Source organism: Ictidomys tridecemlineatus, chromosome 10, assembly GCF_052094955.1.
Source record: "Ictidomys tridecemlineatus isolate mIctTri1 chromosome 10, mIctTri1.hap1, whole genome shotgun sequence".
Classification (NCBI taxonomy): domain Eukaryota; kingdom Metazoa; phylum Chordata; class Mammalia; order Rodentia; family Sciuridae; genus Ictidomys; species Ictidomys tridecemlineatus.
The window spans coordinates 35,607,668-35,633,185 of record NC_135486.1 but is presented as its reverse complement, the minus strand read 5'-3'; the positions used below and the strand labels follow the sequence as shown (position 1 = coordinate 35,633,185).

General features: G+C 38.8%; 1 protein-coding gene and 1 long non-coding RNA gene across 9 annotated transcripts in view; one reads left to right on the top strand and one right to left on the bottom strand.

Moving 5' to 3' along the window:
- The window catches only part of Cr1 (complement C3b/C4b receptor 1 (Knops blood group)), a 60,142-nt gene that overhangs the window by 8,491 nt on the left and 26,133 nt on the right, over positions 1-25,518 (bottom strand). For 7 of the 8 annotated variants that reach the window (XM_078022732.1, XM_078022730.1, XM_040278219.2 and 4 more), the window contains exons 9-20: positions 23,266-23,484; positions 20,708-20,887; positions 20,038-20,137; positions 19,174-19,259; positions 16,161-16,559; positions 13,547-13,723; positions 13,364-13,466; positions 11,997-12,082; positions 9,458-9,685; positions 7,969-8,145; positions 5,363-5,542; positions 1,307-1,330 (exon numbers count right to left, since the gene is read on the bottom strand). In XM_078022732.1, the coding sequence (XP_077878858.1) occupies positions 1,307-1,330; positions 5,363-5,542; positions 7,969-8,145; positions 9,458-9,685; positions 11,997-12,082; positions 13,364-13,466; positions 13,547-13,723; positions 16,161-16,559; positions 19,174-19,259; positions 20,038-20,137; positions 20,708-20,887; positions 23,266-23,484 (1,959 nt within the window). The remainder of the gene's footprint in view (positions 1-1,306; positions 1,331-5,362; positions 5,543-7,968; positions 8,146-9,457; positions 9,686-11,996; positions 12,083-13,363; positions 13,467-13,546; positions 13,724-16,160; positions 16,560-19,173; positions 19,260-20,037; positions 20,138-20,707; positions 20,888-23,265; positions 23,485-25,518) is intronic. The other variant, XM_078022736.1, reaches the window with a different exon arrangement.
- On the top strand, positions 8,143-11,533 carry LOC144367206 (uncharacterized). The gene is made up of 2 exons (XR_013426517.1): positions 8,143-9,274; positions 10,741-11,533. It is a non-coding gene; the product is annotated as an uncharacterized LOC144367206 (long non-coding RNA).

Genomic DNA, 25,518 nt, shown 5'->3' with positions numbered 1-25,518 from the left:
GGCTGCCCTTAAGTAGGCAGGAAACAGCAAGCACTGCCAACTTGTCTCTCATGTAAGACAAAGGACACAGGCTACTCTACAAAATAGAAATTCCCCTGGACACAAACTGTATTACAGAACTGTTCCTACGTAAGCAGAGCACAGAAATAAACTCAACAAACTGGTCTTGTGGCTTTTAATTTGTGTAAACGACATGATTACCATGTGGAAGTCTATTCCCCAGTTATAAAGCAAAGAGGAAGTTGCCCTCTCCAGCCACACATTAAAATAAAGACATTTTAACGGCAAAGAACCCCCTGTAACAAAAACTTTTTAAAATGTCTTTCATTTTGGGGCTTTCTTTTTTCCATATTTTTATTGGTTCATGTTTTTAACACTAGGATGCATTGTTACAAATTTGTACATATGCACAGGATGTAACAGGATAATTTGGTCAATATTCTTCCCTAGTATTTCCCCTTCTCCTCCTCTCCTCCCTCCCCTGGTCCCTTTCTTCTGCTCTATTGGTTGTTCTTCCTTCTATTTTCATGAGATCCACCTCTGTTTTTGCTTTTCTTTTCTTTTTTCCTATCTTCCACATCTAAGAGAAAACATGTGACCCTTGGTGTTCTGAGTTTGGTTTATTTCACTTAACATAATGCTTTCAAGTTCCATCCAGAAAGGAGGATACTCTATGTATATAAGAATGCCAGTTTCACCACACCCTGACCTAAATGCATCATTATTCTCACTTTAATTTCAATTCATAATACAAGATACTTTATCTTTTTGCATTTCATTCTGAGGGAGATATAGAAAGGCTTAGGCAGCCGGGGCAAGATGGTGAGTGAGGAGGTCATGAGCAGAACAAAGGAGCATGGAGAGGTTCTTCTGATGAGGTCAACTTCCTGTTTGGCCAAAAGGCTTGTGAACACAAGCAGGGCACCAATCAGACAAACATTATGTACTCATGCTCCTAAGTGGGGATCCAATAGAAAAACTAAAACAGATGCATGGACAGGGAGGGGGGCTCCAATCAATAATAGTGAGGAGAGAGTGGACAGGGGAGAAAAGGAGGAAATTCCAGAGGTCTTAAACAGGCCAAAACTTCTCCACTGGATTCCTAGTCCTGGGGCCCCTTCTCTTTGAAGAAGTCTATCTTTGTATCTCTATTGCTTTTGCAATAAACCTACTTCTTGCTATCTCTGTGTTCTGATCTTCTGATCTTCAATGAACCCAGCACCCCTGGATGCTAACAATTCACTGGAAGTAGATACTTACTGTTGAAGGTGCTAGAATTTCTCAGCAAACCCTTCACAAAACTTACCAACTATGAGAGCATCATGTGAGCCTAAAAAAAAAAGACAAAAGCCACAAAAACATCAGCCTGGCACATGGTGTGACCCAGCAGGAGTCTTCCAGCCAGTATCATCCCTCCTGATTTTTCCATTGAATTCTTTTCTAATATATATAAAAAAACCCTTTCTTTGTTTTCACTCACATTATTTCCTCCCATAATTCACTCATATAATCTTGTACACTCAGTGAAGATTTTTCTCTTTCTGAAGTAACATTTTGTATCATAAAAGTAATAGAGTTTTCGCAGAAAGTTTGTAAAACACAACAAAAAAATCTAATTCTAATTCTCAAATATGGTTTAGTATATTCTCATGTGGCACTTTTCCCCATATCTCTAAGTTTTTACATAATTATATAATAGAAAAGCAAATTGCAATGGAGGCAAACTAATAAAATCTATTCTAGTAGATGTGTCACTGTACATTCAATTATTTCTATAGTATATTTAAGTTGGTTCTAGTCTTTGTCATGAAACTGTGAATAAAATGCATAAAATATTTTTGTATCTTACCCTGTTTCATCAGACTGGATTCCTGGGAAGGCTAACTGGCATGAATATTTTTATCATTCTAATCATACATTGCATAACTGTTTTCCTAATAGTCTTTGCCATTTACAATGGTACTTTCAACATACAACAATATCAGTTTCATCACATCTTGATTTTTGCTGCGAGTTTCTCTAAAAACCTGTTTGTTATTGTTAATTTCATGGGGAAAAGAAGAGTCATCTTCTTCTTTGCTTTTGCATTTTTTAAGTTCTAGTGAGGTTAAACGATTTCCATATACTTATGTGCCTAGGTAAAAAGACATTTACGCCCTTTCTCCAGGTCCTTCATTCTAAGGTATTTTTTGCATTTCCCAGTTCCTCTTTCAGGATTTGTATGGTGAACTTCAAAAGTTCTATTTACTTAGAAATAGCATGAGGACTTTGGTAAACTAAGAAGACCCAAAAGTGAGAAGAGAAACAGGGAACAGATGCGCCCACTTGTGCGGCAGCTTTTGAAAGTGAGTCTTGGTGGAAAATAACAAGATAAGGTCCTAAGAAAGTAGTTACATTAAGGAAGAGGACCTTGGGAGACAGACGTGGGTAAAGTGGATTTTAGGATACAGGCGCCACATCGGGTAATACATCTTTCTGCCTCTCTGAGAGATTCCAGTGAAGGCTTTTCTTAGTTTTCACATCGTTACTGGAACTGAAATTACTTGTCTTGCATGCAATTGTGCTTACTAATGTCTTGAGAACATAGTTAATTATAGGTTATAGGTATTAATTCTGGCCTTAAGGGGGAACTCAAGATAACCCTCCACTCAGAGGTAGATGAGGCGACAAGTCAGGCCTCCGAAATGGGAATGCGGTAGGCCTGGGAATTCCAGGAAATTCATTTTCTAATGTAGTACTCAGAGTTTACTTTTCTAATTTGGGCTGCTCTCAAAACTCCCTGTGATATTTGTTCCAAGCCTGGACCAACTCTGTGATTTACTCCCCAGCTTCCTTTTTAGGAAGGCCTCGGACTGGTATCTTGAGCAATCTGTCCTAAGCCTTGGAACAAAAATAAATAAATAAATAAATAAATAAATAAATAAATAAATAAATAAAAAGCTTTTGGGTTTTATTTTGTTCTTTTAAAAATTTCTTGTTTTCCATAATCTTGTCTTTGTTTGCCCTTGTATCACTATAAAGCCCCAATATTTCATAGTCCAAGATTAGATACGATAGAAAGAGAAAGAAAAAGAAAGCCAAGAGGCCTATTTTTAGTCTAGTTTTTCAGCAAAGGATAAAGGAGTTCATATGTGTTCTAGCCCAATTCATGAGGGGTCTGAGTTCTAAGAACCTGCTGGTTCACAGTTAACTTGGCTTGTTCTTAGTCATTCTATATATTTCCATCTATCTGAATAAAGAACTGCCTTTTGTCTGGTATTTGTGACCTTGGCCTAATAACTTTCCCTTTCACTATGATTAATACTTAGAACTTTCACTCCTTGTTGAACTACAAATATATAAGCTCATTGTCTGCTTATTTATTGTTGAAGCACAGAGCCCCTTCAGATAGGTAAATTGCCTAGTTGGACCTAGGTTACCGTATTTGCAGTCTTGGGCAAGGGACTTAAATCCTTTGTGTCTTAGTTTCTATGTCTATAAAATGGGGATAATAAGAATACTACCCTCCTTATAGATTATTATGTGAATTAAATTAGAATCACTCTACTTGTCTATTTATTTATCTCCACCTAATCTTTGAACAGTGGTACTAATGCTCAATAGGTTAACTTTTACAACTATTACTATTACCACAACCCCCGCTACTGCTCCCCCTGTAATAGGACTATTAACCTTTCATCATATTTTCTATTTATTTTCCTTCTATCTAATGTCTTCTTACTTACTTTTTAAAGTATATAAGTTTTAAGTCAAATTGGTCAACAGGTAAAAAAAAAAGTTAACACCTTATATAATTATTTAAAATTACATCTGAATTCCAAAGGTTGGTCTCTGTCTAGGTTTTGTTGTTTGGTGGTGATGGGGATCAAACCTTGGGCCTTGTACATGCTAAGCACATGCTCTACTATGGAACTACATCCCCAATACTAGTTATTTCATAAATACTGAGTGTGTGTGTGTGTGTGTGTGTGTGTGTGTGTTTTAGATTTTCTATGGTTTGGCTTTTAAAACTTTAAACTTTTTATTATACCTTGTATTTATTTTTAAAAAGTTCTAAATTGTTTTCTAGTGCTACTTATATAATTTGATAACTTGCCTTTTCTCATGAATTTGTCTCCACTATTACACCTATAAGTAATAGTGGAGACAAATTTTTATTTACAATAAGCCTTTATCTTATTAATATCAATTGTCCTATTTATTAATGTGCTTATTCTTGTTTTGGTGCAAAGTGAGTTTGGTATATTTTATTTTATTTTATTTATTTTATTTTCATATCTGGTGGGGTTGATTCCCCTATTAATCGACTCTTCTGTCAGTCCAGCCAGATCCCCAAAACACCCCAAAGGCACTCAGTTAGTTAGCCTTGAACTTTTTCAAGGAAATGATGAGTTTATAATTTAGAAATGTTATTTATGATGAGTATTAACACTTTTGAAAGATTAACTGTAACAAATGCATCTCGAACAATCTTGGTTTATAACCACATATTATGAATAAGAGATTTAAGATGTGAGCAGAGGGAAAAAATAAAATTAACTTGGACTAAGAAAAAAGTTGTATATACTAGTCTGAGCCTTGAAGTGTGTAAGTTCAGAGTTCAGTATTTTCTACCTTCACCATACTCCAACGCCACCAGGACCGGGGGCTCTTCTTTTACAGAGCTCAATGCAACATGATCTAAATCTGCTATACCAGCTACACTACCTTCGAATCCTGTAGCCTACAGCTGGGAGAGAGGTGAGCTTGCTACTCTCTGCAGCTCAAAAGACACTTCATGACACACACGGAAAATATTTGTTTGTTTGTTTGTTTGGTGGTGCTGGGGATTACACCCAGGGCCTTGTGCAGGCTAGGCCAAAAAAAATTTCTTGAAGGCTCACTCAATGTGGCTTTTACTGAGGCTCACTGGCTGTAGGTAAATCATCACTATGTGATATATGCAACCACAGAGTGATGTAAACAAATCCAGGATATAAACAAATCAGGGTATAAATAGATCCAGACATGAAAAGCACCCAGGACCCCAAGGAGCAATGGATGCGGTGAGAGAGTGAAGAGAAAATTGAGATGGAAGACATAGTGCTAGGCAAGAGTTCTACCTTGGAGTTACACCTCCAGAGTCTCCAAAAGAATTTTTATGGCTTGCTGTATATAGGAAAAGGAAGGCAAATTGGCCCTTTTGCACTTATAGTTCCTCAAGTGACTTCAGCTTGAAATAATCAGTATTATAATTTGACATACTTTGAGATGACACATCCTCAACTTCTTCACTAGCATATGCCATGAACATCACACCACACCTGATGGACAAATGAATGAACTGGCTGGGAAGGGCTCCGTTCCCTGTACTGGTACTTACGTGATGTGCATATGGCCAGAGAAGGGTTCCATCTGTCCTCTGCCTGGCACTGGCTCCAAGGATTGCCTTCCAGAATATATCCATCCTCACATTCCAAAGTTATATTATCTCCAAAGTGATATTCTCTCATTTTCAACTCCTGCTTAAGTCCATTCAACTGTGGAAGGCTGCATTTTACCTCTGAAAGGAGACAAATTGGGGCTTGAGATTTTATTGTTGTTAACTGAAATCACTGGAATGAAACAATCATAACCCCAAACTTAACTTGCCCTCAACAAAGACGGGGCATGCTTTCAATCAAGAACTATTGACCCTTCCCCCACCCCAAACATCTTGTGATTTAAGGTTCTCTTTTATTTTTCTTAAAATGAAAACACAGTAAGGAATATGGAATACTTTTGAGTATTAACAACTTTGTGACCAGCGTGTTTGGGAAGGATCAGGAATTAGGATAACATGATCTCTCGCCAGGAATCCATTTGGGTTACACCATAAGGACACAGCAGCAGCATGTTAACTCTCTAGGTGTACAATACATACTGATATTTTTGCTCTAGGAGCATGTGTTTCAGGCCCATTTCTATACACAGAACAAAAGAAGCTAGCAAGTCATGATTCTGAATTTAAAATATTATCTATTTCTTTTACTTTATCTCATTTAACTCATCCTTTGATTTGCTTTCTCTTTCTGCCATCAATAGGTCCTTCAACTTCAAAGAAAGACTCCTTTGCCATTGTGAATCTCAAAATTAGCCCAATGTTTTTCCCATTACAAGTACCAAGAAGGTCAAGTGGAATTTCCTCAAATGTGGTCTGTGGTCTTCCTGCATCAGAAATTCTGATGGGTTTGTTAAAAGTAGACTTCTGACCCTTTCTCAAAACAGAATCAGAGGGCATAGGATGGAGCTGGAGAGTCTGCCCTTTGAACCAGGTTCCGGCTGATCTTGCCAGTGCGAAGAATGGAGACACCCTGGTCTATGGTATGCTTGAAGGGGACAGTTATTAAGGAAAAAGGAATTTTATATAAATGGAAAGAAAGCAGCTGCCACGAGCATAAAACACTAGCCTTTCATTGTCAAGAGCAGAACCATCCTACAGTCTTAACCTGTGTCTTAAAATATTTACTCATTTTCATGCTTTTTAAATAACTGAAGCAAGGGGGAAGAACTCATAGGTATGCGCAGAGCCACAAGGATTCTGTATTTTGTGCCATCTATTGTTGCCAGTAAGCACAAGAGAGTCACTTCCTATCTCTGTGGTGGGCTTCATTTTCTCTCAAACGAGAAAGCTGAGGGCTGGGAGCATGGGAAGGACTTCTGAGACTCTGAGAACAGGAAGGGCCCTGTGATCCCGTCCCCAGGGCAGGTCCTAAGGTGGGCTTTTCCCTAACATCTGAAATTGAGGCGTGTCTGAAGTCCCTCCTACATTATCCCTGCCCTGAGCCTAGTATTTCTAAAAAGAAAGAACAGACAAGAAAGGAAGCAAGTAGCCAAAGCACTTAACTTACACTTTCGTAAGGTCAAAAGAATAGCATTTGAAAAGGGACAGTATACAGCGCAGTGTTTAAAAGTAGGACCTGAGCAGGGGTCCAATCCTGAGACGACCATTCATGGGCTGCCTAACACGGACTAGTTAGTGCCTCTCTCTGGCCTTAATTTCCTCCTCTAAAACATGGCAAGTGACAATCCTGCTTTATCGGACTCTTTTGGAATCCAATAACAAAAACCCTCAGAACCCTGTCTAATTATAGAATATTATTTAAGTTTCCTGTTTGGAGCTTTATAGAACATTACCAAGAAAGATTTTTAAATGGAGTGTTGATATTTTTTTTTTAAGTGAAAGATTGAACCCAGGGGTGCTTTAACTACTGACCCACATCCCCAGTCTTTTTTATATTTTATTTAGAGACAGGATCTTTCTAAGTTGCTTAGGGCCTCGCTAAGTTGTTGAGGCTGGCTTTGAATTTGCCATCCTTCTGCCTCAGCTTCCCAAGCTGCTGGGAACCACCAGCGTGCACCACTATGCCGGGCTCAGGTATTGCTTTTGCAGATAAGCTGGAATAAAGGAAATAGTTTGAAGGACTGGCTCCAGGGAGCAAATAAAATAAATCTTTGGTTTTTTTCTAGTATCAGGAGGCTCCATACTCAGTAATTTTAGGAAGTAATTGTTTTCAACCTCTCTGTTCATGTGAGATGGACAGGGTACTTAACTGTCTCCCTTTTGGTTCAGTTTTCCTCATGGCAAAGGACACTTCTAGTCTCTAACTTATCTTCTAAGGGTATTTGTGAGGACTGTCTGTGACCTCTGAGATCCTCTAGAGCAATTAGTTAAAAATCAGCAAAGCATTTGAAATCGGTGATGCCTATCCGCTATCTGGAAATTTCACCCACTACCCTCACTTTCAGAGCAGAGCTAAGGATCCTTGGGAAGCCTTCCTTCCTACCTTCTGTTCTGCTTTTCTCCTCCCCTATTGACACTCACGTCACCACTCTCCCAAGCTTATTAAATGACAATAATCTCAATGATCTTTCAGCCTGATTAACCTCATGCATCTATTTCCCATAACATTACCAAGAAAGAATGAGAAATATCAAGAATTGAGATACCTTTGCAATAATGATTAGACTGGCTCCAGGTTCCCTTGTGTGTACAGAAAATGAAGGTAGTTCCCACCAACAAGTAGCCGGGGTTACACGTATAGTTGATCATCATCCCAGGAAGATATGAAGAAGCATGTCCTCCAATGTGATGACCATTCTGGATCTTAGGTGGATGTGGGCATGCTGAGAACGAGTTCCCACACAGAGAAAAGAAAAGGCAGCCAGTTAAATGCAGAAGTGTGAACACACCAATATGAATATCTCTGGCTTAGAGGCACCGGAAGACCTAAGACAGGCAGGTGGTCATAAGCCACTCACAGCTAGCTCATCAGGAGAAGGCTGATTCTTTAGAGTAGATGACTGCATTTGAACACAATCCTCTGCAAACTTTTTCAGAAGTACTATAAGCATCCACAAACTATCAGTTCAATGCTGTTCTGTCCTTACTGGAGGTAGAGACTTTGTGTGGGCAATCACAGCCACAAAGGAACCAAGATTACCTGGTACAGTTATTTAAAGTCAAATGGTCACATAAAAGGAAAAAGCTACATAGACTAAAAGCACAACCTTAACCTCCACATCTCCAGGGCATCCTGAGAGACTTTTTTTTTGGTACTGGGGATTGAACTCAGGAGTGCTTAATCATTGAGCCACATGCCTAGATGCCTAGTCTTTATTATTATTATTATTATTATTAATTTTGAGACAGGGCCTTGCTAAACTGCTGAGGCTGGCTTTGAACTTTCAGTCCTTCTGCCTCAGGCTCTTGAACTTCTGGGATTAGAGGCATGTGCCACCACGCCCAGCCTGAGCTACCTTTGTTAATGGTGAGGTGGAGGATCATCCAAATGCAGGCAGTGGCTTGAACAAAACATTGCCAGTAACAAAAAGCATGTAAATACTGTCATCTGAGTTTTTAAAAATTTCTTCTGTAGCATTATCAGTCCCATGGTAAATTATGCCATTGACATGTGTTTTCTGCTCAGTGCTCCCGTCTGTTCAGTGTAAAGACAACTGGCAGTAGAGATGTCACAAGAGTATTTCCTTCCACATTGGTTTTCAGGGATTTGAAAACATTTTCAACAGAAATGGAACCTCACGGACTCTCTCCACCCCTCTTCCTGCTCTCATCCCATTCTTACCCTACAGGAGGAACCGCCAGAATTCTACCTACTTGGCCTTACAACAAGTTGGCTTTTTATTTTTATTTTTTTCAGAAGGCGTCTCACTAGGTTGCCCAGGCTGGTCTTGAACTCCTGGGCTCAAGTAGTCCTCCGGTCTCAGCCTCTCAAGTACCTGAGACTATACACAGGTAGGAACATACCACTGACCCAGGAACCCAGCCGCTCTAAGTGTTATTCACCTGAGAGGCATTACTGTCTCTGCCATTCATAACAAAGTCATGTTCACAAGCAAAATTGACTGTTGCTACAGAAATGTGGAAAGTCTCTCTTAGATTGTCAACCTATTCAGATATGTGGAAGTGGATACTGACCAGAAGTAATAGAAGGCACACAGCGAGGGGCAGGGCTGCTCCAAATCCCATTGCCTTGATTGTCACTTGTGCAGCGGATGATGCTCTCCCCAATGAGGTCGAAGGTCATCCTTCTGTCTGGGTGGGAGTCACATGTGTAAGATATTTCTTTTCCATATGGAATATCTTGCAAAGCAGTTCCCGTGTGCCTCCCATTAAGGATGGCTGGAGGGCTTGGACAAAATATTTCTAGAAAGAAGACAAGAGTTTTTAAGTTCTACTAGAACTTAAATAGAGTGTCAATAAAGATGAGAAATACTGGTTCCCTGTGACTATTATTAATAGTTTTTTTTCTTTTAGAAAGAACACATCTAAGGTGGATGAAATTGAATCTGAGACTTTTTAAAAAAATATTTATTTTTTTAGTTGTAGTTGGAAACAATACCTTTATTTATTTTATTTTTATGTGATGCTGAGGGTCGAACCCAGGCCCACACCCGTGCTAAGCGAAGGCACTACCACTGAGCCACAACCCCAGCCCCCTGAATCTGAGACTTTTGCTGAGAACGAACTGAGGTAAAACCTAATCGTTCTTTGCAAAAGCCCCAAAGTTGTTTTTATTTTTGTTTTTTTGTTTTTGTTTTAAACACAAGCCTGGATCCCTTAAGTAGCTAAGTTTTTAATGAATTCAGAAAGTAATTAATTTTTTAGGCAACCATTTGATCACCTATTTTAAATTAGGCATAGAAAGAGTTTTGTGTTGACAATGGGGTATGAGACAGTTTGGGTCCTCAGAGACCTTAAGTTCCAGGGAAGTTTTTATGAAGTTCATGAGGCATATATTATCATCTTTAGTAGATATGAATCTCTCTTGGTGACTCAAGACCATTATCATCAGAACCAATACCAAATATGGAATGGTGTCACCAGAAAATATTGGTAATTATAGATTACCAAAGGCACTCCACCACTGAGCCACATTCCCAGCCCTATTTTTTTTTTAAAGAGAGACAGAGAGAGAGAGAGAGAGAGAGAGAGAGAGAGAGAGAGAGAGAGAGAGAGAGAGAGAGAATTGTTTAATATTTATTTTTTAGTTTTCGGTGGACACAACATCTTTCTTTTATTTTTATGTGGTGCTGAGGATCTAACCCAGTGCCCCTCGCATGAAGCGAACTACCACTTGAGCCACATCCCCAGCACCCCCAGCTTATTTTGTATAGGGCTGGGGGGTGGGTCTCACTGAATTGCTTAGCACCTTGCTTTTTGCTGAGGCAGGCTTTGAACTCGTGATCCTCTTGTTTCAGCCTCCCGAACCACTGGGATTACAGGCCTGTGTCACCGCGTGCAAACCACCTTTTGGTTTTATCTTAAAAATTACCTGTAGTCATTTCTTCCTGGTTTTAGTGTATGTATTTGAAGCAGTTCTCTTCTGGAAATAAACTTGATGCTTCTAATCTGAGGTGAATTTAGGAATTCAAGTTTATCAAAATTATAAAGATCTTAGGTACATCAAAGATGGATTTCTCATATCTGAGTTGTGTCCATCTGTGTTTTTCCAAAATTTACTTATATAACTACTTTCAGTTTTATGTGTCTCTGAAAGATTGAGTTTGTTGGCTATCCGAGTTCCCTGTGTATTGAATGTTCTTATAAAGTTTCACTATAATGTTCACTATATAACATATCCAAATACATTTTTACTAAGATATTTTAACAAAATCCATATTTAAATAAACATTTTTCAGTCAACAAGAAAAAATAATAAAAAAAAATCTTTCCTTGTTCTAGGACACAGGGTAGGATACATTGGTAATGTCTTGTATATAAGACATGTACTTTTCTGTTTATCAATTTCTGAATCTTTATCATGTTTTCTTTTAGTATGTGGTTTAGAAATGTGGGGTACCTCATCGTTTCAAATACTGGCTCACAACTCTAGCTCCCATGATAATTTATCATATTAACTCTTTTATTTTCTCTATGTCTCATCACTATTGAACATACCATTTTATATATTCTAATATTTAAAAAAAATTTACTTATTTATTTTCCTGTCTATTGTCTCTTTCCCATTAGAAAATAAATGTCATAAAAGCAGAGATGAGTCTTTTTGTGTTTATTATTCTTTCCACACATAGAAAGAACTGATGCATGGGTAGTCCTCAGTCAGTGAATACCACAGGCGACCAGGTTGAATAAATGCCAAGATACATGAAGAGATAAAAGTGCATAAAAATTTAAGAGAGATTACTCCTTAACTACACAACTAATAAATAAATGAACAAATAAAATCTGGTTTACCTTTATGTCCTCGAGTTTCTCCTTGCATTTTTTGCACAAATTCAACATTATCCTCAAACTATGTATTTATAGATGAGTGACATCAACACATGATCTATAAAACCTATAAGACCTCTCTTGAAATTTTTCCAATAAAGAAGTATTTTTTTTTAATCAATAGTTTAAAGATCCAGAATATAGGTGATTTCATGAGGTGAAACAAACTGGAAAAAAAAATTAGGAGAGCTATCCAAGGTGCATAGTTATTCTTTCTACTCACGTTCACACACAGGAGCACTGTTATTCCAAATGCTTTTCATTTCAGCCATGACACAATGACTAGCAGAGTTGCCTTTTAATCGAAACCTTAAGAAAATAAATAAATAAATAAATAAATAAATAAATAAAGCGAGTGAGCCATTTCCATCTCACCCTGTATCTTTTTCAGTAATAGATGCTCGGCTTCCTCACTTTAGCCTAAAGAGGATTTGGTTCTTAGGTGCAGGCCCAGCTAAAATTCTCAGTTCCTTAGAATCTGTATTCAGTAGCTGGCAGATACTCAGAAGCCAAAATTTCTAAAGAATCTCAATACCCTGGGACTGGCAAAGTGATCCGAGTTGGTGTCTTAATTGTCATACAGTCTCCATGGCCCACCATCGTCTAGGGGCATAGGACCAGGTTTTCCCCAGGTGCCCAAGACTCATAACATTCAGAGACTACCTCTCACTGATGGCCTGCTGAATCCCGCTAATTTTCATTATAGGGTCAGGAGGAACAACGGCAAAGCAAAGAACACGTGTAAAGAGGGTAAGGCTTTGTTCTCCTAGGCATTATAAATGTAATGAGCCAGAAGGAGGCTCATGGGAACACACGGAACCAAATGACCTAGGAAAAGAAGCATGAGAGGAGGAGGAGTCTCTGCCACCCTGAAATGTTATTGTTGGATCCTGTGATTTTTCTGAAATCTGCTGAAAAATCTAAAATCATTCTGAAATCAGAAATCATTATTGGGTGGTGGACTTTATAAATGCCAAAGATTTCTTGGAAATTATTAAAATTTACCTCTTGATTGCCTAATCGGAGTCTCACAGACTGACAGTGCATACCACCAACAGGAGTAGATTCACATAAACATTTATATACCACCCCAAACTGGAGCATTGACCGTTAAGATCCCGCTATCAAAGCCACCACTGATAGGAAGACATATGATTGAAAACACACGCATCCATACACTATTATGAATTCCACTATGGACTGATTTTAACTGTCTTAAACTTTATCTGACTTACCAGTTGGCAATTTTTGTTTTATTCATCAAACATTTTTTTTTCTAGCAAACTTTCCATAACATTGCTTTTCTGCCTCCAAATAACTATTTATCCATTCACTTCAAATTCCACCCCCAATACTCAAGATCAGCAATTGTATCTGTGTTTGTGCTTAACATTGAATTACATGTGTTATTTTTTTCCTTGTCTCCTTATAGAGATGCCACCGACTCTCTGCCCTGATTTCAAAACTATCCTTCTAGAAGTTAACTACTTGGATACTTCTTTTCTACTAGGTCAGCCGCCTCTTTCTTGTATTAACCCTGGAATTCAAGTTAGCCCTCATGGTCTGGTTTCTATGATGAGTCATACTCACCCTTCATCACAAATGAAGGTCACTTTTGCCCCAGGCTGTAAAGTAAGTGGCAATAGCACACGACCATTAGGGATATGGCCTGGGAATGTATCACATAATTTCACTAGGAGAAAAAGAAGAAGAAGTTAAGACTGTGTGTGAGGGGCAAAGAGAATGATCTGAAAATCCAATGAGTCTATTCACCTGTACACGTGGGGGCAGCCGGACTCCAGACTCCCTGGGGTGTGCAGCTCAGAGAAGCAGCCCCTCTGAGGTCATACCCTGCCTCACAGCTATAGAACACTTCCTGTCCAGGGGAAAAGTTATCTTCGTTGCTTGGGGTATGCACACCATGCAGGATTTCTGGGGGTGGCTGACACCCTATGTGGAAAGAATAAGTCCAAATTCCATGTTTGTTTTGGAGAAATGCTGTGCTAACCCCTAACCTTTCAAGGAGTTAGGAAATAGTATTTAAAGGCTTCGATAATTTGGATATGGAATGTCTCCCAAAGGGCCATCTGTTAAAGGCTTGGTCCCCAGCCAGGGGTAAGACTGGGAGGTAGAGGAACCTCTAAGAGTTTGGGCCTGGGCTGGGGCTGTAGCTCAGTGGCAGAGCACTTGCCTAGCAAGTGAGGTACTGGGTTGGATCCTTAGCACCACATAAAAATAAACAAATAAAATAAAGGCATTCTGTCCATCTACAACTACAAAAAAATTTAAAAACTAAAAAAAATAATAACATGACCTAAGTCCAGCATCTGAAGTCTTTGTGGATGGGGTTCCAGATCAGTTTAAAAAAAAAAAAAGAGCTGAGGCCTGGTGGGAAGTTTTAGGGCACTGGGGGTGTGGCTTCAAAGGGGATGTGGGACCCTGGTCTTTCTCTTCTTCTCTTTCATGTCCCAACATGAAGTGAAGTGAACAATATGCTTCACTATCTGCTCTCCACCAGGATGTACTGCCCCAAAGCAATAGGGAAAACCAACCATAGAGTGAGACCTTCTATAGTGTGAGACAAAACAATCATTTTCTTTCTCTACCAGTTGACTTATGTCAGTATTTGTTATAGTAACAGAAAGCTGACTAATACAGATGGGTTCAAGTATTACAGAGAAGGTCAAATGATATGCCACCCCCTCATTTTACTGAGATAGCAGTTTAACGAAGAGATGTAACAAGGCCTTATAGCTAGTAAGAGGTAGAGAAATAAGATGCAATTTTCCAGAATGAGGTCTTAATTCACTCGTAAGTCTCTAAGTCATGAGGTTCCTTCTCCTAGCTCTGACTATCCAGTACAGAATCATGAGTCCTGGTGGATTCTCCACCTGCATATATTCTAGGAAGGCAATCCTGATTTTCAGACTTATGGCTCAGGTTATGAGAAGGTCGCCTAGACTGGAGCCTATTTAACAGATTTCCCTTCCTCCTTACAGCACACTGTGACTAATGTGCAGTCCTCTGGACATGCTTACATTTCTCTGTCCTCTAAGCTGCTCTCTTAGTGACTGCACACATGGTTTGGTGGAAGAATTCTCAGACCCCTCCCTATCCCTAAGTATTAGCCATAACATCTCCCAGTTCACTGCTAAGCAACTATTGAGACGGAAGAACATAAGACGACCCATCAAGAAAAGAAATCCCCCAATAAGCCAGTCCTTGTAATAAGAGGACATATTATTTAGAGACTTAGAGTGTACCTTGACTTATGGGCCTTGTGGGTGCCTAGGGCCTCAGAACACATCTTTCTTACTTTCTTTCTTTCTTTCTTTTTTTTTTTTGGTACTGGGGATTGAATCCAGAGGTGCTTAACCACTGAGCCACATTCCCAGCCCTTTTTAATATATGTTTTTTTTTTTTTTTTTTATTTGTTTGTTTTTTTTGACAGTATCTCCCTGAGTTGTTTAGGGCCTTGCTAAGTTGCTGAGGCTGGCTTTGAACTCTTGAAGCCTCCTGTCTCAGTTTCCCAAGCTGCTGGGATTACAAGCATGAACCACCAAGCCCAGCTCAGAACACTGTAACATTTTAACGTTTTAACATTTTTAACACTTTAACATTTTAACACTTTGACAGCCTCAGAACATTTTAACATCAACTAATCTATGTCTATGAGTGGAAAACCTGTTGGACTTTGAGCAAGTTATTTTGCTCTTCACTTCGGATTCCTAAGGGAAAAATGTTGGAAGTGGACCATTATAGACAAACTCTAAGGTGTCTGCCATGATTCTGATGCTGTTTTCATAAGCCAGTCTCTTTCTCTCACTGATAGATGAAGACAGATGCAGGGCAAGAACCAGAGCAGTCACACCCTGGTGTCTGACACAGTTGCTTTTTAAAAATTCTGAGTGTGTCACTTAGTGGCATGTGATTTGGACAATTCATTTAGCCTCCAAAAGACCAACCTAGCTTCACTATAGAATGAGTATGCGAATAGCACTCTTTCCAAGTGTTGTTCTAAGAGGCAAAGTGAGAGGATGCCTATGAGGTGTCACATGGCCTGCATGGAGAAGGTCCATAACATTTGTTAATATGATTGAAAGAGATTGCAGTTGGGACTGTGCCCAAGAACTGTCAACAGGGGCGTGCCAGAGATCTCCTTTCTTGGCTAATTAAGCTTTTGCTTCTCAAAATGAAGGGGAATATACACAAGTGCACATGCATACACACGTACTAATGGATAGACATGCACCCCTTAATTTCATGCTCCTTCCCCTCATATTTACTCTTCAACCTGCTTACCACACATCCCTCCTCCAGAGCACACATCCCAGTCCACCAACAACTCATGCCCTTTAGGCCTCTCCTAAGCCTCAGCCAGACTCACCTCTGGAGCAGCTTGGTAACTCTGGCTCCCATTTGTTTTGGGGCCGGCACTGCACCTGGGTGGGTCCTTTCATGACAAAGCCAGGCTGACATCCAAACTCCACCATTTCATTTAAGGAAAATAAGCTTCTGTTTTCAGTTAGCATTATTGCATTTTCAACGTGTGGAGGGGTGCATTTATTAGGTACGATGCACTGTGGGGGAGGGCCGCTCCAGACACCAACTTGATTGTCATGGCTGGTGCAGTATATGGAGGGCTCTCCCATGAGGTGAAAGAGCTTTCTCCCTCTGTCTGCACCGTTGCAGCGATAGGTTACTACCATTCCATAGAGGAAATCTTCTCCATTGGTGTTAATGAAATCTCCATTGGCAATGGCTGGAGGTGGCTCACAAGGAATCCCTGGGAAAAGAACAAATTCAGCAAAATATTGATTTCTTAAAGTTATATTTAACTATAAATTTTGACAATCAGTTAAAAACATCTCCAAATTGCTGAAAAGTATGCATTTATAATACTGTTCTCACATCTTTGCTAATATAGGGACGTGATTTTTTTGCACAGTTGCAGATTAGGTGATCCACAGTATTATGGGTTGTGCTTTTCCTAGTTACCACTACTTCAAAAAATGTGTTCATATATATTATTATATCCCACATATTTGTTTCTCATTTTAAATGAGGATTTAACTTTCACCATTGTGAATTTCTTTCTTTCTCTGTAGAAGGCATTTGGTTTTATTGCATTGTTTACTAATATGTATTTAGTCAAATACCTTTATCAAATGTTCTAATTGCTGATTCACATGTCATCAGAACTGAATACTGTGTCTTGCTATATGTAAATTTGAAAATGAGCATATTAGGAATAAAGATATATTTTGTCAATGTTGACTCAATACAGAAGAAATGGGAAAGTGTATTACAATGCTACTCCTTAAAAAATATGAAGCACAGCTAATTTTACGGACAAATTTAATTCTCAAGTAATAGCTGACTCCTAGGCATTTTAAGTCATCCTAGAATACATAAGATATTTTTATTACTTATTGTCAGATAAACCTCATATTGGGAACTTATTTCTGTAAATCTTTAAGAATATATTCAAGAAGGAGAAATTTATTGGATAAATTGTATGAAATATAGTTAAAATCATCTTTAAAGTCATTTTCTAGAAAATACAGCTAGCTAATGTGTAACCTTTCATGTATACTCCCACACAGATGCCCCCCTCACAAAGCATATTTTTAAAAAATATCTTTGCTGGATAAAAAATATGCCAGTATAAGGATGTGTTATATGATTCCATTTCAAAGAGTTGTTTCTATTGACTCCATAACTCATAATGGTGTATTTTAAGCATTTTTTAAATTTTTATAGTAGAACACATGTTGTTCTTGTAACTAATTCCAGAAAATTCTCTACATTTAGATGACTTTCCCACCATTGTTTAATTGCAAAGAGTAATGTTGATAATATTTACAGAGCAATATCCTTGCAAACCCCTGTGCACTTTTTTTTAAAGAATTAATCACAAATGGTAGAATACTGGATTAAAAGATGCATGCTACATCAATGTTATAGCAGTTCAACTCACAATAGCTAAATTATGGAACCATATTAGGTACCCTTCAACAAATGAGTGGATAAAGAAACTGATATATATACACACAATGAAGTATTACTCAGCCTTAAAGAAGAATGAAATTATGGCATTTGCTGTTAAATGGATGGAGCTGGAGAATATCATAATAAGTGAAATAAGCCAATCCCCCAAAACCAAAGGCTGAATGTTTTCTCTGATATGACGGGGGGTGGCTGGCTAGGGAAGAATAGAGGTACTTTAGATTAGGTAGAGGGGAGTGAAGGGAGAGGAGGGAGTATAGGGCTATGAAGGATAGTAGAATGGATCAGATATTATTACCCTCTGTGCATATATGACTACATGACCAGTGTGATTCTGCATCATGTACAACCAGAAGAATGAGAAATTATGCTCCATTTATTTATGATGTAAAAAAAGTACTTAAATGTTAAACGCTGGGGAAAAAAGATGCATGCAGTGAAGAGTTTTGCTGCATATCCATCCTATACTGGCCTTCTACAGAGTATGTTCCACTTATTCTCCTACCAATTGGACTTGACGTTGCTGACGCCCCCACGATATCACCAAACCCAAGATTATATTCTTTTATGCTCTTTGTTAAATTGCAATTGCTCGTTGTTCCTCTATGCTCTTCAAAGTGGGGAGCTCATTTTCCAAACAGCTCACAGGGAAGATGGCACATCACCTTTCAGACAAGGGATAAGGAGAAAGCTAAGCTGCTCGGCTTCAATAGATGCTGTGATCTGAAGAGCTGACAGAGAGGAAGTAACTAACTTTGTTTTTGTTTACTTCATTAAAGAGAATGCTCTTCAAAGTAGGAAGTGTTTCATCAACCAAAGAGGAATTTGGGCTGTTCAAAATGAGCAGAGGACTATGCAATGGACCCTCCATAGCCACGGGTTCTGAATCCACAGTTTGAACCAATGGGGGATTTAAAATAGTTGAACTATTTGAGAAATCTGAACAGGTACAGACATTTTTCCCTTGTCATTATTCCCTAAACAATACAAGATAAAAAGTATTAACATAGCATTTACATTATATTAGATATTCTAAGTAATCTAGAGCTGATTTAAAGTATATGAGAGGATACTTGCAGGTTATATGTAAACACTGTGCCATTTTATAGAGAGGATTTGAGCATCCATGGATTTTTTTTACCTGCAGATGGTCCTGGAACCAATCTTCTGCAGATACTTAGGGAGAACTTTAGTTTAAAACAAGTTATACACAAAAATAAACAAAATTCAGGTGGGTGTAGATGTTTGGAACACTGTGAACAGTTTTAAGGATGTAACTATATTCTTCAAATATTTCCAAGAGGGATGAGATTTATTCTTTGTAATTCGGAGGGAGAGGGCAACTCTAGGAATAACTGGTGGGATAAATGGACAAGCAGATTTTAACTCACGTTCACAAATTGGTGGCTCTGTGTTCCAATTGACAATATTGCCTGAGATGATACATTGAGCAGACGAGTGACCAATGAGTCGGTACCTTATGGCAAAAGAGAAAAAAAAATCATAGTGTGCACATCCCACCAGGCCCCTTACAACATGTCTGTGTGGCAATTTGGGGAGTCTAAAGGCCATCCTTACCTAACTATTGTATCCAGCATTTCTTAATTCTCTTTCCCATCCTTTGACCATCAAAATGGATACTTCTTTAACTCCTAGTGGACAACTCTGCTTATTAATTTCTTGGCCTTACTGTGGATTATACTAGGCACAGTGCTGACCATGAAAATCTGATTCCGGCTCCGTGGCCTTGTCTTTCGCCCTGTAGTATATGAATGTGGTCTCTGGATCAGGGTTGTTGGTATGCTTAATTTTTTTTTAAATTTATATTAGGGCAGATTGAGCCCAGGGGTACTCTACCATTGACCTTATCCCCAGACCTTTTTATGTTTTGAGACAGGGTCTCGCTATGTTGCCCAAGTTGACCTGGAACTTGTGATCCTCCTGCCTCAGCCTCCCAAGTCTCTGTGATTTGCAGGCACGAATCACTGCACCTGGCTATTATTATGCTTTGACTGCAAGCTCTCTCCCAGTGAATGCCTCACTTTTCTTATCTACACTGCCCTGGTTTCAGCAAGGACACACATTTCCCCTTAATCTTGTCAGACTGTTGTTCATTTCAATCAGGAGTTAAATATCCGAGTTTATACCTTTTAATACCAGGCAGTGATAGGCTAGTTGCCCTTTCTGAGATGTGCCATGAAGGTAGCACTGCTGTTCCAGAACTCTTGGGCTAAGAGATATTGCTGCCAACTCACCCTTTATTGCACGTATAATTAATTCTGGATCCAATCTGGGTGTCTGAGTCTCCATGCACCAAGCCGTTCGTAGGATCTGAAGGCGTTTTACATGATTTTCCTATAGGAAGGAAACAGTTTTGGAGCTAGAGTCATCTGAACTTTCTTAGCCCATAAAGTCCCAACCTGACTGCAGTTAGGCAGTTGAGAAGGACAGCTTTTGTTACTTTAAGGAAACTCACAAACTGTCTTTTATCATCAGCCATCTAAGTACCACTTTCAAAAAGAAGTCCCCTTCCAGATTCGTTTTATCTCTGCCTAGTATTCTTCACCAAATATGAAGGTCATTCATACAAGTATATTTTGAATTTCTCAAAGGATTTGTTCCCATCAAGAAATTCAAAGAGACTTTATATCTCCCTACACAGTTTTTTTTTCCTGGTCTAGAATCACTCATTTTTTACTTTCCCATAGGAAATGGACATCTCCACAAACATTCCTTTCACATTCTTGTGAAATGAACATTTCAACCAATAATTACAGATGATGGACAAGACCAACTTTTATTCCCACCCACCCAAACATTTTTTTGATAAAAGGTTTTTTCTCATGTCCAGAATTTGAAAACATTAAATCAGATCCTATGGATGCTTTTTCAGACACCAAAAAGCTCCAATGCTGAGTTACTCACGTTTGCAGACATCTTTGGGACTGGACCAGACCAAGTTTTCTAGACAAGTGATAGAGAACGACCTCTTGTAGTACCCGGGGCCGCATTCAAACTCTAAGGACGCCCCAATGGGAAACTCAGATTCTTTGGTTTGGGTTTTCAACTTAGCAAACTGAAAAGGACCTGGAGTTTTACAGTAACCTAGAGAACAAGAAACCAGGAACATTTGAAGTAACAAAACATGCTTTTCCTTTGTGTCTCTCCCTTATTTGTTTTGATGCCAGAAGAAAATAAATTCTTTGGTTCTAGAAAAACAATTTCCTTCTGACATTGGGAGGGAATGTTTGATTCACAGAAGGCCACCAGAAAACATAAGATCTGAAAGGCTGGTGTGCTGTTTGATCTTTCTGTTTATATAACTTAATGCAAAGATCACTCTAATTTAATTTTTTTATAGTTTTTGAGAGCCTGAAAGATGCCTATGCTCAGGTTCCTCCTGTCCTGTCTGGTTTCCTTGTACTTCAAGGCATCAAAACTCCAATGAAGAGTTCATGAGCATGGGTGGTTCCGAACTCAAGATGTTTGTTGGCCCTGGGCTTCCCAGTCTTCAGTTTTCTATGTCTGATTTCTGAGCCAGCCATTTCAATAAGGAGGGAACAAATAGCCTCTCCTTAAAACAAAAAAAACTCCAACTCCCATTCCTCCTATACTCTTCAATATAAGAGAACTTTGCTCAAAGTAAATTTTGAATCTACCTCTAGCTTTAGTTCCACACTCCTATGATCCATTAAGCTCTAGGCTCAAGAAGTTAAAAACTCACTTTGGATTCAAATTATACAAAATCAGGAAAGTATATAGGCTTGGAAACAGAGAAGGTTTTGGCAACCCCTTTCCTCTTAGCTTCTATTTCAGCTGTCTTTCTACCTCCCTTACAGTGATCTAGTCAAAGAAGGATTGTCATACCAGAGCTTATTCTGCAGGCAGGGAATTCTCTGCTTTATAGATTTATAAACTGATTTCTCATTTTTTAAAATATTTTTATTTTTTAGTTGAAGGAGGACATGACATCTTTATTTTATTTTTATGTGATGCTGAGGATCAAACCCAGTGCCTCATGCATGCCAGGCAAGCGCTCTTCCTCTGAGCCACAACCCCAGCCCTGATTTCTCATTTCTTGATCATAATTAATTTTTCTCAATACAAAAAATGTGTCTTAACCTCAAGACACAGTCAATATATTTCCAGATACATTTTCATGAGAAATGTATCAACCTGTTTTATCTGTTTCCTTTCCATCTTAGAGCGTGCATGTTCAATCTCCTGGCTTCTAGTTCATGAAGACCATGAACTAGACCCGTCATGACCAAAACCCGTCATCTCAGGCTAATTCACACATGACGTTGGTCAGGCAGGCGTCTCCAGGCTCAATTCTAACTGGTAGAACTAGGATAACCAGAATAGGGTTCTGAGGGGTGAAAATAATGCTTAGAAGACTGCCTCTGTCCGCAGTTGACTGGGTAAGTCTGCATTAGAAATCCCCATTCACACACAGCCTCATGGGTGCACTCCAAGTGAAAAGCATATTGTTGGAGGCAGGGAGGGAGGGGGGAAATGCTTCAGAGTGACTAGTGCTTGGTTCCTTTCCTTTTAGAGTTATTCCTCTCTCACACAATTCCCCAGGTATCAGTGTGTATTATACCAAGGTTAGGGTCCCTTTTTCAATTTGCTTCCTCCTTTCTATCCTCACCCTCTCAAAGGTGAATATCTTGGGGGGCTGTTTGTCTTCATCAACCTTCTCCAGAACTTAGAAATGAATAATCTCTTTATTCTGCATTTTCCCCTTTCTTTTTCTTTCCACCAAACTGAGAAGCTTAGATCTAAGAAGAAAATGTCTTATTTTAATTAGAATTTACTCAAGGAGCTGGACATGGTGGTGCACGTCTGTAATCCCAGAGGCTTGGAAGGCTGAGGCAGGACAATCTTGAGTTTAAGACTAGCCTCAGCAACTGAGCAAGACACTGTTTCAAAAAAAAAAAAAAAAAAAAGGTTGGGGATGTGGTTCAGTGCTAAAGCACCTCTGGGTTGTTAAATCTCTAGTACCAAAAACAAAACTCACAAAACAAAAAAAAGAACTTAGCTCAAGGAGGCTAAAGGAATCTTTGCAGTGTGTCTACAATGCAGCCCACTTTTCAAGGAGAATATACAGGGGTCTCAGGCCAACTAGGTCATTAAAATAGATTTTTGCCTGGCTTTATTCTCTGCTGGCCTATCCTTTTGTCCAAAGCCTGTGAAGATGGTATGACTTACACTACTTAAGAGTCATAGAAATTTTCTTTCAATTTTTATGATTCGAACTTATGCTCCTTGTCATTCTAATCAAGGACCTTTCTACCCACTACCAATTTCCCTCTGGCAGCAAAGGCCACGAAAATCTTGACATATCTTAGAACATTCATTACTGGTTTGGCATTTAATTGTGTCAAGTGCACAAATAAATATCACACTGTAATGGCAGAAATTTGGAGGATCTGGTTTAGAGATTCAGAACCCATTTGGGATATGGAGAAATATACACTTACCCAGAAGTACACAGCGAGGAGCAGGGCCACTCCAAACCCCATGCCCTTGGTGGTCGCTGGTGCAGAGGATGGTGCTCTCCCCAAAGAGGCTGAAGGTGATCCCCCTGTCTGGTTGGGGATCACATGTGTAAATCACTGATGTTCCAAAAGGAAAGACTTCCAGAGAAGCTCCTGAGTGTCTCCCATTAAGGATAGTTGGAGGACTTGGACAAAAGATTTCTGGAAAGAAGGCAAGAACTTCAGTTTCTTTCAGGGATTTCATCAGAGATATTCTACCATTGTAAGGTGCTATGATTGGTGCCACTTTTAAAAATGCTAAGATGAAGCTGGGTGCGGTGGTACATGCCTGTAATCCCAAATAGCTCAGGAGGCTGAGACAGGAGGATTGTGAGTTCAAAGCCCAGTCTCAGCAATGGTGAGGCACTTAGCAATACAATGAGGCCCAGTCTCTAAGTAAAATACAAAATAGGGCTGGAGATGTGGCTCAGTGATTGAATGCACCTGAATTCCAATCCCCAGTACAAGAAAAAAAAAAAGAAAGAAAGAAAGAAAGAAAGAAAGGAAGAAAGCTAAGATGACAGTGTCTATCAGGCCCTTGATAGGGCAGACTGTACAAAATGAGATCTCAAATTTTACTGAAAAAATACAAGAGACATTTGCTATCCTATATTTTCCAGATAGTTGAGTTTTCTGGATAACAGAAACTACTTTGTGTCTTTAATTAAGTACTCAGAGTTTTAAAGAAAAAATATAACCAATTTGAAGGGTAACTCATTCATTTACTCAACTTATGTTAATTGAGCACTAATTCTGTGTCAACCAGTCATCGATGCCCTGGAGATCCAGTGGTAAAAAGCACAGAGCAGGTATTTGTCCTCCACGGAGCTTACATTGCTAGGAAATTCTTCTAACATGTATTCCATGTGTACTGCTCACCTTAAATACCTGAAACCTTCCTGGACAACTTACTGATATTGATCATCCATCTCAATTACGAGAGTAGTGCTGTCACCATGCATTGAAACATATACAAGTCACTGTAAAAAAAAAAAACCTCTGAATGCACTCAGAGTTTTAAAAAAAATCTCTTGATGTGTTTGTAATATATGTTTTTTTTCCTCTTTATTTTCTGTCAGGTTTCAAATTGTTGCTTCTTTCTGGTGTCTGCTTTTCAGTTTAGAACATCTCTGCCTCACTTCTAATTGGCATTTCTAACTAGTCTTGGAATTTGAATGAAGCTATTTCGAACAGTAATAGTGTTACATAAAAAGAAAGTCTGTGGTACCATCAAGAACAGTGTGCTCATGCATGACAGTAGGTCAGCCATTTGTCACTGGTTTCAAGAAACACTGGATTTCTTGGACTGCAGAGATTTATATTTATATAAGTTCTTATCAAGTTTTACTATCAAAACACCATAAGATATACAAGTAGATTCTTAGAACACTAAATTTCAGTAAAATTTTCTTGTTAAAAAGAAAATGGTACTAGCAATCTTTAGAATCAAGAAATGAAGCAAAATCTAAATGTAGAAACTAGGAGAATTCAGTAGTATCTCTGCACACATAAGACTCAGTTTTTAATTGGCTTGTTATTTCTGAATCTCGGCATGTTCTGTGTGGATACAGATTTTTTTTTTTTTTTGGTAGTACTGACAATTGAACCCAGGGCCTTGTGTATGTGAAACAAGCACTCTACTAACTAAGCTATATACCCAGCCCCTAGATACAGATTATGAGAGTTCAAGGAGTATCAAATTGCCTACCTTGTCTAATGTGTTCCCCCTCTCTCCCACATTACTGTGATCTATTATCTCCATAGCATTTAATTTATTTTTTGTTGGCCGCCTCCTCATTTGAGCGTAAGTAACACAGGGACAGGGAATTAGCTCATCTTGATCCCTGCTACAATTCCACCACCTATAAGGTCATCAGGCACATAGTATGTGCTCAATAAGTAATTGCTCAAATGAATGCCTGTATTTGTGTATCAGAAAATGAAGAGGAAAACTATAAAGTGACTTTACCTTGATGACAGAACAAAACAAGAAAAAAAACGATGGGAGGGGGCAGATAAGGAAGGAATGAAGTAGGAAAGAAAAAGAAAAAGTCTTGTCAAAGGTTCACATCATCTAATCTTTTCTGATCTAATGGCAAACTACACACAAAATATCACACAGAACTTAGAATTCGAAATAACAGACTAATTTAGTGGTTCCAAAACCAAGAGATACACATAATGATTCAGAAGAAA